This window comes from Bufo gargarizans, chromosome 6 (genome assembly GCF_014858855.1).
Source record: "Bufo gargarizans isolate SCDJY-AF-19 chromosome 6, ASM1485885v1, whole genome shotgun sequence".
Taxonomy (NCBI): domain Eukaryota; kingdom Metazoa; phylum Chordata; class Amphibia; order Anura; family Bufonidae; genus Bufo; species Bufo gargarizans.
In genome coordinates, this window is record NC_058085.1 from 325,945,205 (window position 1) to 325,961,652 (window position 16,448).

Consider the following 16,448-nt stretch of genomic DNA (forward strand, 5'->3'; position numbering starts at 1 on the left):
TATGGCTTACAGCTTATGAAAACCCCAAAGTCACAATCTCAGGTCCCCTTTGCTCAGGGGGTATGGATTAATTAGCTGACTAGAGTGTGACACTTTGAGCCTAGAATATTGACTGACCTTTTCACAAAATTCTAAATTTGAGCTGCATTAATGCAATTCCTTTTAATTTGCATTACTGAAATAAATGGACTTTTGCACAATATTCAAATTTTTCGAGTTTCACCTGTACTTTCTTGACCAAAATGGGACTTCTGGTTAGTTTCCATAGAGTTTAGTGATTTTATCTAGTCATAGAAGCTCCTAATATACTTGTATAGTATAGGTTACAAACATTATCGAATATATTGCTCTGGTAGAATCATCGGTACATAATTTTTACTTGCCTGTTCAAAATGGCCGCCAAATATCTCAATGCAACAGTTTTTGACAAATCATAAAAATAACTTAAGAAGCAGGTGTGAGAACGTCAACTTTTATAATAATGAATATCATAAAAAGGGTAACTTTATTAAAGTGACACATACAATATTTCAATCAGAAGCAAAAAATAAAAATAAAATAGAAACCTTTGCATAATAAAATTAGCTCCTGCTACATAAAATATATAGTGTTTGTTAGATAATGGTAGTGAACATCCAGACTGATGAGTTCAGTCAAGGATTTTGGGGGTGAAATGCTTTGTGTCTCATTGAGATTTTTCATTCAAGCTTATGACAAAACCTTCTGAGGTGCTCCCTAACATTACTGAGAGGCTCATGTCCTTCCTGTCCACCCCGGTTTAGACACAAAGAGCATAAAAACTCCCTAAAGTACCATTATTTACAGAAATGCCACTTGTATACGGCTGCTAAAATACTTTGGCAATGCCAAAGTTGTCCCTAACTAGTTGAGTCTCTCTGAAACAGAGAGCAAGAAACAGGCTTAGATGGTTGTCACAGTGGTCACCAAGACATATTGTCTAGAAATTTTTTGTGCAAAATAACATGAAAAAAAATATACATAATAAATAAAATACCACTGTGTAGGTCTATAGGGTAGTGGTAGACAGTACCATATTAAGTCGTGTTATCTAAAGGTTTCATGCCCATGTAAGGGCGGGTTCACATCAACATTATGAATTCAGTTATTGCTTTCTGTTATAACCAGTTATACCCGTTATAACAGAATTCCTAAGATGGAATTCTAAAACGGAAACGTTTAGAGGCATTCCGTTTTGATCTGTCATGATAGAGGTCTATAAGCAAAAAATAAAAAATCTGTCTTGTTTCCGTTATGCAGGGAGGGGAAAAAAAAGTTATAACGGAAAGCAATAACGGAATTTATAACGTTGATGTGAACCCGACCTAACTCTGTTCATTGAACCAATGAGTCAAAGAAGAGTACCAAGTCTGACAACACCAAAGGACAGTCTGGCAGGACCAGAGGATGGTCTGCTCCTAACGTAAGAAACCAGTATAATAATCAATAATATACCAGTAAAGCTACCAAAGGCTAATCATACCTGCATCTCGAAACTCCACTTTTCACCAGTGACTATGAAAAAAATCTACAAACCAAGGTTTTGTGGAAGCTTTGTGTTCCCTCAAGACTTGTGCAAGGTTCCCTGGAAGACAGCATTAGCTGCCACTTTAGAGTCGGATGGAGTAGTTTTAGAACAGTAATGTCACAACTGTGGCTCTCCAAGGACTGTCAAGTTCATATTGGGAGTTGCAGTTTCACAACAGCTGGAGAGCTAAAGGTTGGAGACTACGGTTTCAGAGGTTCTTCAGCAGGAGGACATTCTGTCATGGATTCCTACGTGATAATAAATTGAAAACTGCAACCTACAGTTTTATGGAACTACCTACATTGTAACAAATAATCTCATCACTGAAAATGACTGAAGAAACCTGACCAAAATAATTTATTCTGCTGACGCTTCCTTGCCTCATCCTACTTCTTGGCCATGACGATCATCCATGTCGATGGCGATCAGGTAAGCAATGAAGGGAAGGCTGCGCCTGCATGTAAGGCGGCATTCTCTTCAACCAGCTGATCTGATATTGATGACCTATCCTGAGGATAGGTCATCAACATTAAAATCCCAGAAAACCCCTTTAAAGGGCCGGTAACAACTGGCTTAAACAAATATGGTAAAAATTATATATAACACAGCATCATTTATGGATAAGATGGCTCCCCTACAAATGGCTACGACATTCAAATATCTAGGGGTGCAGGTGTCATCTAGACCGCAGGGTTACATTAATCTGAACTTGCTACCTCTACTTGATAAGAGCACTAAGAAGGTGACCAGTTGGTGTAAGCTACCACTCTCGGTTATTGGATGAGCTAACTTAGTTACGATGGTGTTGATGCCACAATTTCTTTATGCTGTATACTACACAATAGCTCTGTTTGGATACCAATGCACCACTTTTATAAAATCCAGGGTTTGTTTCGATCTCTAATATGGATCAAGTAGTCTCCAAGAATCCGCTTAGAAACCCTACAAAGAGATAAGGACAATGGGGGATTGGCGATCCCCAAACCATAGCTGTACTTTCTGGCTGCACAAGCCCAACAATGCAAAACATGGGGTTTGGGTCCAGTGGGTGCGCTGGTATCTTACCTAATGGGAGGGAGGCCACCAGGATATATACTAGAGCTTGGCTCAGTTATACATCCCCCAGACAATGTTCCGAGTGTGCATCTATTCTGTAAAATTTGGCAGAAGCTGAGAAATATTACTAAACTTTCGGGATGCATCGCCCTTATCCCACTCTTGAACAATCATAATTTGCCAGAGGTAAAGGGATTAGCTGGTTTTGGTACATGGGAGAGCAAGGGAATATACTGGGTGTCACAATTGTACATCAATGGGACAATTAAAAGGTTTGAACAAATAAAAGCAGAGTTTGACCTCTCGAACTTCGGCATGCCCTAGCAACACAGGGCAAGACAACTGATCTTACCATACATACTTCTATGGTGGCGGAGCAGATTAGAAGTGGGGAGGGACTAAGGGGGTGATTTCTTTTTTTAAATAAATTATTGCCTTCATTTTATCAGGAACATTTTCCACCGTCAGTACGGGAGAAGTGGTCTCGGGACATGGGTCCCTTAACAGATTCACTATGGTCAGAGGGGTCATCTATGGGGCCCTCATTGTCACTGTGTGAGGCACACAGACTCTCACAACTATATTTGATACATGGGGTCTATAGGACACCCATATTCCTTCATAGGTTAGGTATACGTGACACGTCTATTTGCCCTAAATGTGGTATTCCTGACACACATCTACTCCATATGATCTGGGAATGTCCTGCTCTAGGCTCCTTCTGGCGTGCAGTACTGGATGTTATTAGACTCCCTGCTGAACCATTAACATGTATATTGGGCCTACTGCAGGATGACTCCACAGAGGGACCTAATATTGGTATAAATAGATTACTGTATCAAGCCAGGAAACTAATAGCCAAATACTGGATCAATACCACTGTGCCAACCAAAGAGGAGTTCATTGCACGTATGAATGTGATAATTGGGCTAGAGAAGGGGTGTATTATAAGAGAGGCTCTATTAAAAAGTTTGACGCTATATTGGGGCCGTGGATGGCAACACTGAGATTGCCCTCAAAGCGCCTATTATCTCTTCAATTGGGGAGGGGTAGTGCTTGGTAAAGATAAGGTGGGGACAGTTTAGCTTTGTTGGACCGTTAGGGTATACTTGTGATAAGAAATGTATCATTACAGGTCGGGAAGGGAGAGAGATGTGGTTTAAGTGCGTTATGGTGCGGTTCAGGGAAGGGAGGGGAGGGAGGGGGTTGGGCTAGGTGATTGAGTTTACGATTGTGGAGGTACCCAAACTGGGTCTGCATTTTGCACATAAATATGTGTTATCTTTGTTTATGTATAAAAGCCAAAGAAAATTAATAAAAAATTATTTGATAAAAAAAAAAAAATCATCTATAACATATACATGGCGTCTTTGCTTTAGGTACAATGACTACTTTTTATATACTTATTTTGCCAGCACTGTACATAGAAATGACTAAGGCCTGTTTTACACTTGCGTTGTTGTTTTCCGGTATTGAGATCCGGCAGAGAATCTCAATACCAGAAAAAAAAGTTTCAGTTTAGTCCTCATGCATCCCGTTCCGGCAGCATTCCATTTTGTGACCAGACACAAAACTATTGGCAAGCTGCGGTTTTGTGTCCAGTCATAAAAACGGATCCAGCACTGAAAACAATGTAAGTCAATGGTAACAGATTCATTATTTTTTTTAGGAGCCTAAAAAAACTGATCTAAATACCAGAATTAACAACGCAAGTGTGAAAGTAGCCTAATTCCCTTCAGTCTCTGCCCCAATACTGTTAGAGGAGCTACAATATTTTGCACCACTTGAAGAAAACAAAACCTATGCCTGCAGGATTTCTGTCTTTGGTGTTCCTTGCTTCGCCCCTTCAGTCCCTGCACTACGCATAAGACAGAAGTTCAGTTTTTCTTGGAGTGCTCCTTTAAATAACTATGGACAAACCAGGCAACCTGCTGATAGTGGTCTGATACTGGAACATATAAGCCTTGGTTCAGTTACTGAACCCATAGCACCAGTTAAGATCTGGAAACATCCACAAGGATTAAATATCCAATATATGACATTTCTGTTGTATCAGGAAAAAGATAAAAGAACAAGAACATATCACAAAAACATACAAGTTAACTCGCAACGAAATATGTTGGAATTCACTGGAATTTAGCTGCCCTTATATAGTTGATTAACACTGGCTCATATAAACGCTAGAATCTTAAAAAAAAAAAAGAGTCTTCATTGTCTGTTTGGCTGCTTTTACTGTATGCAGTATACAGGTGAAACTCCAAAAATTAGATTATCGTGCAAAAGTTTATTTATTTCAGTAATGCAAATTAAAATTAGAATTTTGTGAAAAGGTTGAATATTCTAGGCTCAAAGTGTCACCCTCTAGTCCAGTGTTTCCCAACCAGTGTGCCTCCAGCTGTTGCAAAACTACAACTCCCAGCATGCTTTGACAGCCTTTGGCTGTGCGGCCATGCTGGGAGTTGTAGTTTTGTAACAGCTGGAGGCACACTGGTTGGGAAACGCTGCTCTAGTCAGCTAATTAATCCATACCCCCTGAGCAAAGGGGACCTGAGATTGTGACTTTGGGGTTTTCATAAGCTGTAAGCCATAATCATCCAAATTATAACAAATAAAGGCTTGAAATATCTCACTTTGCATGTAATGAGTCTCATATATTAGTTTCACCTTTTAAGTTGCATTACTGAAATAAATGAACTTTGCACGATAATTTTTTGAGTTTCACCTGTAGAAAAACATATATTTCCAACTGGGAACAGTCAACAAGTGGCTATTGCCTGATCTGTACAAACAAGTGGCCTGCATTTAATTCCTGTCCACAATGATATCTCGGTGCCCTATAACAGATGAAAATCCAATGGAAAAACAAACAAAAATAATTGCAATAAAACTACAGACATAATAAGATCTGTCAGCAGTAATCAAGCTGTTTGTTAATGGTTTCCAGGGCAACAGTTTGGCTTTTTAAGGCTACAAAGAATAAAAATGAACTTATACTGATACTTGAGAACAACAAAAAGATCACGGTAACCGGTTACAAAGATAAAATATTTTAGAGTTGCCAACTACACTGCCAACGATTGCCAAAAGCAGAATAGACCAAAATGCCAGAAACCACATGGAGAATGGAAATTCTGTAAATTATAGTTGAAAACTGACAAATTTGGAAAAGATCAGAAGAAACACCTACGGAATTTATAAAGCACACAGCATATAACTTGCTTCGCGACAGAGTATGGCAGAAACTAACAATATAAAAAGCAGAACAAACAAAAAATTCCAAGTTTATTTTATCGTAGGCAACATACAACAAACTAAAATACAATTTCCTACGCATTTCACATGGACCCTGCTCGCACAGCCATAGCATATGCTTTGTGAACGCAAAACGCGTAGGTTATTATATTTTAATTTTGTTGTGTGTCCCAAGATGAAATAAACTTGTCATTTTAGCGAACTGCTGATTTTAATGTCTAGCAGGAACTAAACTGACTGGCACATGAGTCGCATGTTCAATTCCATTAACAGGACTAAAACTATTACCTTCTGATCGATTGTATACAAAGTATGTATTTTTTGATGATCTAATAAAAATTATATATATATATAAAAAAAAAACAGGAATAAAACTTACCAATCAAAAAGACCAATGAACCCCAAATGGGGAAAGAAGGAAAACTTTTTCCAATATTTGGGTTCACTCCGGTGTTTGGGTAAAACAGATAATTGCTGACCAGGTTTATAAAATCATGGCGTCTGACTCCTGACTCTCTGCACCCACACCAATCAGCGGTTTAAAAGGGGCGGATGGCACATGGCGAGTGCAGCGGCCTTGTCCTCGTTTATAATGATCCGGAATGCTAAACCCTACAATTATAGTAGCGGCTACGCTCTGCATTGCAGCTGGGCACCTATTACGAGAGCGGCAACCAATGGACCAGAGTGGTGGCATGAAAATCTGTTTCATTCACATGAATAGGGGTTGATTTAGTAGTGCACTCATGAATGGGCAAGGTGCAGAAACGTCTGCAACAAATCATGTGCATGTGAATATATGTCTTTCTATAAAACTTTACCGGAGAATGTCTGCACAGGAGATATAGCATTCTCTCTCTAGGAATGCATTTTTGGCCTGGTATAGAGTCAGAATACATGGCAAATAGGGTACAGGTCCCCCAGAGAGGACAATAATAATAACAATGTTTTATTTCACTGTTCAGCCACAGGAAAGTAATTATTAGTAAATCATGTCAAATTAACTCAAGCTTCACAGGGGTCCGATCGCCTTTTTGTTTTAAACAAAAAACAGCAACTGATACAAGAAGTGAGGTAAATCGTCTTTGAGACTATCCTCCTACCCCATCTATGTGCGTAAAAAAAAATCCCCATTTAAATAAAATAAAAATAAATTGAATTGCGAGAATAAATTCTGTGTGTCCACTGTGGAAAACACGCTCCATGTGGTAGCGTGATTTCCCATTATGGATACCGATTCTTTCAAGGGACCGTTTGGCATTACAATTGTTTATAATGCTGTGCGTCTCTGCCTGAGCCTACATCTACTGACCTGTACTGACATAATGCTGTCAGTATAAGGCTACTTTCACACTCGCGTTTGGTGCGGATCGGTCATGGATCTGCACAGACGGATCCGTTCAGATAATACAACCGCCTGCATCCGTTCAGAACGGATCCGTTTGTATTATCTTTAACATAGCCAAGACAAATCCGTCTTGAACACCATTGAAAGTCAATGGAGGACGGATACGTTTTCTATTGTGCCAGATCGTGTTATAGAAAATGGATCCGTCCCCATTGACTTACATTGTGTGTCAGAACGGATCAGTTTGGCTCCATTTCGTCAGATGGACACCAAAACGCTGCAAGCCGCCTCTAGAGCGGAATGGAGACTGATCGGAGGCAAACTGATGCATTCTGAGCGGATCCTTTTCCATTCAGAATTCATTAGGGCAAAACTGATCCGTTTTGGACGGCTTCTAAGAGCCCTGAACGGATCTCACAAACGGAAAGCCAAAACGCCAGTGTGAAAGTAGCCTAATTCAGTGGATGCAAGGTCGGCCAGAGACACACAGCATTAGAATATCGTGCGGTCCTGTGAAAAGAGCAGTGTCCATAACAGGAAATCGCAGTCCCACAATGGACGCACTCATCTGAGGTTGCCTAAAAATTTTAATGGTCGGACAACCCTTATAAAGGGTTTCTCCAAAACAAGAAATTATGACATAAGGCTATGATATGCCATCACTTTTTGACATGAGGGGGTCTGACTCCCAGGACCCTCACCATTCCTCAGAGAATAGAGGTTACAGCGCACTGCAGCTCCTGCACAATGATGACACTCTTTGCCACCTGCCACTCAGACCCTTCGTTCAGCGGGGACCCAGAGGTCTGACCCCCGCCAATCATGATATTTATGCCATAACATTTTATTATGGGAATAATAGTTTGTCTACTTCACAGAGAACACCTCTATATTACATAAAAATGCACCAAAATTAGCATCATAGCTACAACAAACCATCAACTTCAATCATTCTACAGCAGCCAACTAAGATACAAAAGATATTTATGCTGGCACCATCAAATTCATAAATAAAGTCAAGGAAACAAATTACTTCTCGACAATATGTGCAGTTTACTGGCAATATATGCAAATTACTGACATATTTATGCCTCAGCCCAATTTAATTCCTATGCTGCTGTGAGTTCAGGTCAGCAGAAACACAGCTGGGCATAAAATGCTTAGACTGTCTTATGATGGATAGATACAACTAGATACTGGTGTTGAACCTTGGCTATACATCATATTACTTATCTTGTACTGAATCCAAGTTACAACACATATGATGGACCATTCTGCATTTAGACTACTACAGGCCTCTGAGCTAACATTTCACAACAAACCCTGCAGGTTCAGTGTCTGATCTGTATTTTAGGAGGTGTCGTTTCATCACACTTCCTAGAGAAATTGGGTTAAATAAATGTTCACTTAGCAAAAAGCACTACAATACAGATGCCCGACTATGCAATAAAGCTGGCCATACCCATGCTCATTCGCCAAGTGTGCATGTTCGTTTTAATGGGGAGAGGAGGATAAGCCACTGCTAGCACTGAAAAAGGTCAGCAATCCTGAACTCTAACATGCCTAAACCCCTCGGGAGAATCGGGAGACCCCCCATACACATTTGGATGTGTTCAACTTTTAAATTGCATGTATATACGGTAGTTCGTTTTAGGTCTGACCATGATTCCAACACCAATCATCAACATGGTGAATCAGCTCTAGAGTCTAATAAAGACTGTAAAGATCTCCTTCACACACACACACACACACACACACACATTTCTTAGCCTTGGTTAATGAATTTTAGGCATTTTTTGGTGGCTTTTTTTTTTTTTTTTTTTACATTTATAGCTTAACTTGAAATACGTGAAAACCCCCAAAACTATTTGGGGGAAATTTATCATTCCTGTTACGTCACTTTTCTTACATAAAAATAGCCATTTTTTAAATGCCACTGTGACAAAATTTTGACCTAAGTGGCATTCCTGGAGAACCCCCTTAACTCAGGATCAGTACAAGATAAGTAGTGCAATGTATGACACTGTATACTGTTACTTTTATGTAGATTTATGGATTTGTAGAGGTTTATACTAGAAGTAAATCAAGAAAAATTGAACACACACTGGTGGAAATACTGAATGATCTCATCAGGCACACCCTAATGGAAACTTAACTAAGAAAGAAGGGTGGTCCATTCAATTACAAGCACAAGAAGGTATAGAAAAATAGCTATCTAGGCACACGCTTTACCTTTTACATAGCAGCATTGCTTCTCTGGTATAATACAATTCATTGGCATCTAGGAGCTAAATCAGCAGAAAAATAGCAGATCTACAACGATTAGCAGTTTAGTATTGTTTTAAAGAGGCAAATATATCACAGTCATAAAAATCCATTGGACTTGCTATTATAATAATTATCTAAAAATCTTGCATTGGTTTTGCTTTTCAATTTGGTAAATTCTACAAAATATAATTCTAAGTTTCTTTTTTTGTTTTTTCCCCAAAAAGGTGGATTCATGCAAAGTACAAGCGCAAGGAGTTGCATACCCCCCCCCCCTTGTATTAACAGCCAATACCATAATGTTAAGGTGCAGCAAGTGCTACTCAGGCTGGAAGCAGCCATCACGAGTCCGTCAGTTTACCAGCAACCAAATGTATCAGTGGGGCACCGGTCCCTCGCGAAATGAAAGCCGCTTGGGCAATTTCATGGGTGGGGTTATGAGTTTTGACAGCTGGCCAAAAAAAGAAAAAAAAAGAGGTCCACGTGCATGGAAAGTTTTATTCTAGTCATTTTGTCCACCAAAGGCTTCCCCCAGTGCATGCAGGAAAGGCTTCCCCCAGTGCATGCAGGAGAGGTGTATGATGGAAACTGTTGTTGATCGGGTAAAATTTTCAAAAATAGACAACGCTTGGACTAATGTAACTGTACTCAGGTAGGCTTTTTGAAATTGCTTGTGACCATGTATGGAAAGTTTTATTCTAGTCATTCTGCCCGCCAATGGCTGCCCCAGTGCATGCAGGAGAGGTGTACAACGGAAACTGTTGTTGATCAGGTAAAATTTGCAAAAATATACAACAATGCTTGGACTAAAGTAACTGCACTCAGGTATGTTTTTTGACTTTGCTTGTGACCACAATGAAAACAGATAAACTTTAAAGTCTGGAGGCACAGAATGCTGATATTTTGACATTTCCAAAATTTTAAGACTTGAAAAATTATACAATGGCTGCCTAAATGACTGTGTTCTGCTTGACTGTAGAAACATAGGAGACATTGATACCGACCAGTGCAAAGGCATCTTAGGACTCGTTAAACCCATCAGCTAGTAGATTTGAAAATCACTGGGTGCTAGGGGCAACACTGCATTTGCCCTATGTTATGCAGTCAGGGAGAAAGGTCACGTACTTAAGTACAGTAGTTGCGTCAACATTCACGTACAAGGAAAATTGAAGATAACCCATTACTCACGGAATAGTGCAATACAATGTCATTTCTTGGTACCTTTACATTTTAACAATTATTTGGACAATGATTTGAGAACAGTATTAGCAATTTGTATTCTATAGTCTCGGATGACAAAGGCAGCGCATAACAGGGTTAGCTACTTACTGAGACCATTTAATTGTATCCACCACTTTAAATAGATTTTACAATGATAGGAGCTGCACACTTCAATGACATCAGCTGAGATCTGGGACCACTTAAGATCTTCTCAACCAAAGTGTCCTAATGCACCTTTTAATCTGGGAAATGACCATGCCTGAGGGTTCACCTCTTTAATAAAATCAGTGGTATTCAACAAATGGATGACACTTGAGAGGGTCCCATACATGTAAAATCATTGATGGGTTTGGTCAGCTGATGTTTATGGCCCTTAAGAGTGAAAAGAAAAAGCATAAGTGGCATGGGCATTGATTGAAGTGAAGGAAGAGAACATCTTTGGGATACCCTTTAACGGCTATGGACACCCTCAGGACAATTATTTTACGATTGCGCTTTACCAATTTTGGGCTGAAAATAATTTTTTCAGTTGTTTCTTAAAAATTTTCAGTAGTTTTGGAGTTACAGGGGTTAAAAATCAGTCTGTTTGCAGCGTATCCATTTTCAGTTCCAACAGCTGAAGGCTCATGTAAAGCCTTCTCTCTGATCTCCTTACCTCATAAACACTCACTATAGCCAAACTCTTATCAAACTAATAAGAATATGGCTTAAATGACTGTTGATTAAGTCAAATCAGAGAAGGCTTCTGCTGAGCTATCTGCAGGGACTGAGAAGTGACACTCTACTAACAGACTTACAGATTTTAACCCCTGTATCTTAAAAAACGGCTGAAACTTTTTAGGTACGACCAATTGAAAAATGTATGTTGAGGCCAAAATGAGTACAACACAATCATAAAAGAATTGCCCTGATGAGGTCTATAGCATTCAAACTCAATGGATCTTTTAAACTCTGTGGATCTTTTAATGGACTAAACCAATATTTAGGAGAAAACAGATCATCGATAATACCACAATGTTGTTGCTAGGTCCTACAGAAGTCAACAATTTCATGCCAATGGACCAGCTGTCGGCAAACGCTGGAGAGACCCGTTTTGATAGCAGGTCTATATTCAGAGTTTTTTTCTTTCTTTTCTAGAAACCACAGCAGGGTCTGTGATAAACTGATAAGAAATACTTGATCCTAGAGGACGGGCTTCATTCTCATAAACATTAGTTTAGACCACCTTATGCCTATTTAGACACATCTACTGAAATAGCTGACTCAAAACTAATCAAACGTAAGGAACACTGAATGAGTGACTCTGCAAACCCAATCAATTATCAACAGATGCCAATCTATAGTAAGATACTCGAGGGGTGGCACAGACCACTGAAACCGCCAATTACTTCCCTAAGGGTCCTTTTACACTGGCAGATGTTTTGATGAGCAACACTTACATAGACCAAAGACACTGCATGTGCCTGGACCATCGGTAAAGCGACTGTTCGGGCACATGCAGTTCCATTACTGTTACCAGCATATCCCAGTTTACATAAGGTGATGTGCTGCTGAGAAACAATGATTTTTAATACTGCATAAAAGATGCAATCTATGAAGTAATCTGTGGCATGTGTACACAGGGCATGGTCGAGTGAACAAAACGTTCGTTCCCAATCACTGCCCGTGTAAAAAAGCTCCTTAGAAAAGTCAATTTCTTTTGTCTCCAGAAATACCACCACTCTTGTCCAACGGCACACGTGGTATTACATCTAAGCATCATTCGACCTTAGCAACAAAACTAGAAACAGCCAAAGGGGCAAGAGTGGTGCAGATATTGCCCAAAAATGTACCCTCTTTAACAAACTTGAAAATTGCCTTTAACTCATACTGGACATGTAGCAGAAATTTTAGACAGCAGAATTATTGGACAGCGAAAATTTTAATTTGGAGGAGAGTTTGGCAAATTTAGCGTGACAATTTATGGGCTGTAAATCTGGCCACATTGTGGCATATAGGACAAGATGGCTCAGTTGAAGGAAGTTTACCGTTTATTTTTCAATGGATAATCCACACATATTAAAAGGATATTCTTTTATATCAGCACCATTCTCAGGGTAGACTATATTAGGTAACCTATTCTATGTCTGGAACTCCATTGGGTCTCTCAGAAGTGGCAAATGTTGCATTAAATAGAAAAAAATAATTCTATATTATCTAAAATATATTTTATATATTACTTTTGAGCACTTTTAATGAATGCATTGTTCAGTCTGCTCATGTTGCAAAAAACGTTTAGTTCTAATATCACCTTGAGAATCATCCCATTACAATGGTAATAGCTTTTGACTTCGCAACTGCTTCCAAGACAGTTAGCATACACCGAATTGTCAATGTAGACAGACATAAGCAGGGAGTTCAGTAATACATTTACGGAAAAAAAAAACGCAATAAAACTGGAGTGAATTTGGAGAAATGGGGGAAAAGAAATCTATATTTCTTCCTTTTTGGACTACCATATTTGGTCTCATACACCAATCCCTATCTTATTACGTGTTCTCTGTTAAGAAGCGTGTCTCCAATGCTTTCACTTTAAGCTCATCAGGTCCTGCCACAGCTGGGCTCAGAATCTTTGGTCTCAGGATGCTGGATGATACGTGACAGGTGCACGTACTCAGCGTGGTTTTTTTCAGTCGCAGAGACAGGAATCCAGGAATGAAGCTGAAGTATGGAGTGGAGATAGTCCTGAATTTTAGCAAGCTGCATGTCACAGGCTCAGATGGGCCCTTCGTTGTGCATACTGTGATTGGACTTGTGTGAAACACAGTTCTGTTCGTTTATCAGATTTGCCGTTTCGTCAGCTAACCCGTCATGTAGCTCTGTTAGAGTCATTTCAATTTTTGTATTTTCACTGTCTGAGGATTGTGGGGTTTTGTCCATTCGTGAAGCCATCAGGGCATTTTGGTACTGCTGTCTTGTAATCTATTGAGAAGGTAAAAAAAAAAAAAAAAAAAAGAAAGAAAAAAGATCAATAAAATGGATTGCTAAAATAACATCCCTGCAAACATACAGAGAAAATTTCTAAAGAATAAAACACAACAAATAACATTCCTAGATACTGAAATCCAGTCCCCCGCCCACTAGTCTCTTCTACCCAGTCCCCCGCCCACTAGTCTCTTCTACCCAGTCCCCCGCCCACTAGTCTCTTCTACCCAGTCCCCCGCCCACTAGTCTCTTCTACCCAGTCCCCCGCCCACTAGTCTCTTCTACCCAGTCCCCCGCCCACTAGTCTCCTCTACCGAATTCCCCCACACACTAGGGCCTTCTACCGAAATCCCCCCCACACTAGTCCCTTCTACCCATTCCCCCACACACTAGTCCCTTCTGCCCATTCCCCCACACACTAGTCCCTTCTACCCATTTCCCCACACACTAGTCCCTTCTACCCATTCCCCCACACACTAGTCCCTTCTACCCATTCCCCCACACACTAGTCCCTTCTACCCATTCCCCCACACACTAGTCCCTTCTACCCATTCCCCCACACACTAGTCCCTTCTACCCATTCCCCCACACACTAGTCCCTTCTACCCATTCCCCCACACACTAGTCCCTTCTACCCATTCCCCCACACACTAGTCCCTTCTACCCATTCCCCCACACACTAGTCCCTTCTACCCATTCCCCCACACACTAGTCCCTTCTACCCATTCCCCCACACACTAGTCCCTTCTACCCATTCCCCCACACATTAGTTCCTCCTACGCATTCCCCTACCACCTAATCCCTCAACCTATAGTACCTCTACCCATTGTGTCACTTACACAAGCCTGACTGTCTCCAGCAGCCCCATTATCATGCCCTGCTCTGACTATGTGCGGAGGTCAGCCAGATTAGCAGCACATGTTTAGTGTTTTGTTTTGGAGTCGTGCTAGATCCGCCTCCCTTCAGGTGCACTGGGTGGGGTCATTGGTTTAAATTACACTCACCCCTAGTGCGGGTTATAGAAATCAGTCTGGCCTTGCAAGCAAGCAAGGAAGGGTTGTCTGTTCCGGCTCAGATAAGATAAGTTTGGTTTCTGTTTTTGTGGTTTGCCGTCTAGGCTGTTTGTGTGACGTCTGTCCCCTCCAGGTTCTGAGGGAGCAGGCTGCCCCTATTCCCCTTTCACCATCTCAGGGATTCTAGGGTATTTTCAGCCCAGGCAAGAGGACACATTATTCCCATCTTTAGGGTTTGAATGTGGGCTTAGCAGTATAGGGAGCGCTGTTAGGGATTTGCTAGGAGGTGACCTTATCCCCAGCTTCTCGCCTAGAAACTTGTTTGTTGGTTGATCTGTGTATCCGAGATCCTATCCGCCGTGACACCCATACAGCTGAATGGGGCGGCAGTACACATGCGTGCCTAGCTACTCCATTATCCATTCTGCCACTATTACAATTTTCCTCCTTGTCCATCTTGTCTCCCTCATGTACCACCATCCAATCCTTTCATAATTATACCATAATTTCCCATGACCATCGTTCCACCCATGCTGTGATACCATTGATTCATGTGCAACCATCTGAAGCAAACAACAATACATTAGAAAAGAAAATCTGAACATCCTGATTATTCACAAATGCAAAAAAATATTAAAAGATCTTACCTTGACAAACTGCATGTCCGTTACAGCTCTCACAGAATAATCGGGAATATATACTTGCAAAAACGAAGAATTTAGCTGATTGTTACTGCTCCCGAGCGTTGGTGTGACGGCATCGATTCGATCACTTCTATTTAGAGAGTCCGAATGATTTAGTCCACAAGGGCGAGGTGGTGACTTATTCTCCGCTAGCAGAGAGCAAAGAAAAACATAGTATAAATAGTGAACGGTTTTACCGAGGTTTCTCAATGTTTGACAATTCTCTTGGGCCGGTGCTGTACTCCCTCAGTAGACTCCTTTACATCCACCTGTACTAGATTCTGGCTTATATTAGGAAAAACATCACAAATTGATGCAAAAAATTGCAGACAACTCTGAAGATGAACCAACTTAATTAGTCATCTGCATGGACATCCTCCATGGGGATCATGTTAATCATGGTTCTGGCTTCTAGAAGCTGTTGCTGACCATCAAATTAATGATGCATCACACAATACCTTGCCGGGCCGGTCCATCACAGCAGGAAATCTATTCTCTGGCTCATACGTAGGTTCTTACACGAGACCCTTGCTAAGAGGTCTGCATACCACGATAGGACATTTGGACATGTTTCATGTCTTCATGAAAGAATCTGTTTAAAAGAGGACCTGTCCCCTCTCCTGACATGTTGGTTTTAGTAACTACTTGCAATCCTCATGTAGTTATGATTCTTTTCCAATAGCTATGTTGTGCCATTCTTCTATCATTCCTTTTAGAAGTTTATCAATATATTGCTAGCAGTTTGCAAGTCAGGGGCATCTGGGCATTACCAGCTAGGAAGGGGGGGGGGGGGGGTGTCTGACAATGGCAGCACTGATTGGATTGTGTGCATGGACACACCCCCAACTGGTAACACCCAGGAGGACCTTCATTGCACATTGCTAGCAATTCATTTTTAACTCATAAGAATAGATGCCCCAGAATTGATACTACATGGGGAATGCAAGTAGTAACTAAAACAGACATGTCAGGAGTGGGGACAGGTCCTCTAATACGTTCTTTTTCCAACAGTAAGAACTTATCGTCTACTTATATTAAACAGTATTTTAATTTTTCATAGATACGGTTTGACCTTAACTGTAAATAAAGGTGGCTTCTTA

General features: G+C 40.6%; 1 protein-coding gene across 2 annotated transcripts in view; it reads right to left on the minus strand.

Annotated features, from left to right (window-relative positions):
- Positions 1 to 7,601: 7,601 nt before the first annotated feature.
- CNNM2 (cyclin and CBS domain divalent metal cation transport mediator 2) overlaps positions 7,602 to 16,448 on the minus strand; it is a 127,120-nt gene continuing 118,273 nt past the window's right edge. For both annotated transcript variants that reach the window (XM_044298443.1, XM_044298442.1), the window contains 2 exons: positions 15,313 to 15,497; positions 7,602 to 13,649 (listed from right to left, as the gene is read on the minus strand). In XM_044298443.1, coding sequence (XP_044154378.1) covers positions 13,443 to 13,649; positions 15,313 to 15,497 — 392 coding nt within the window. In that variant the 3' untranslated portion in view covers positions 7,602 to 13,442. The remainder of the gene's footprint in view (positions 13,650 to 15,312; positions 15,498 to 16,448) is intronic.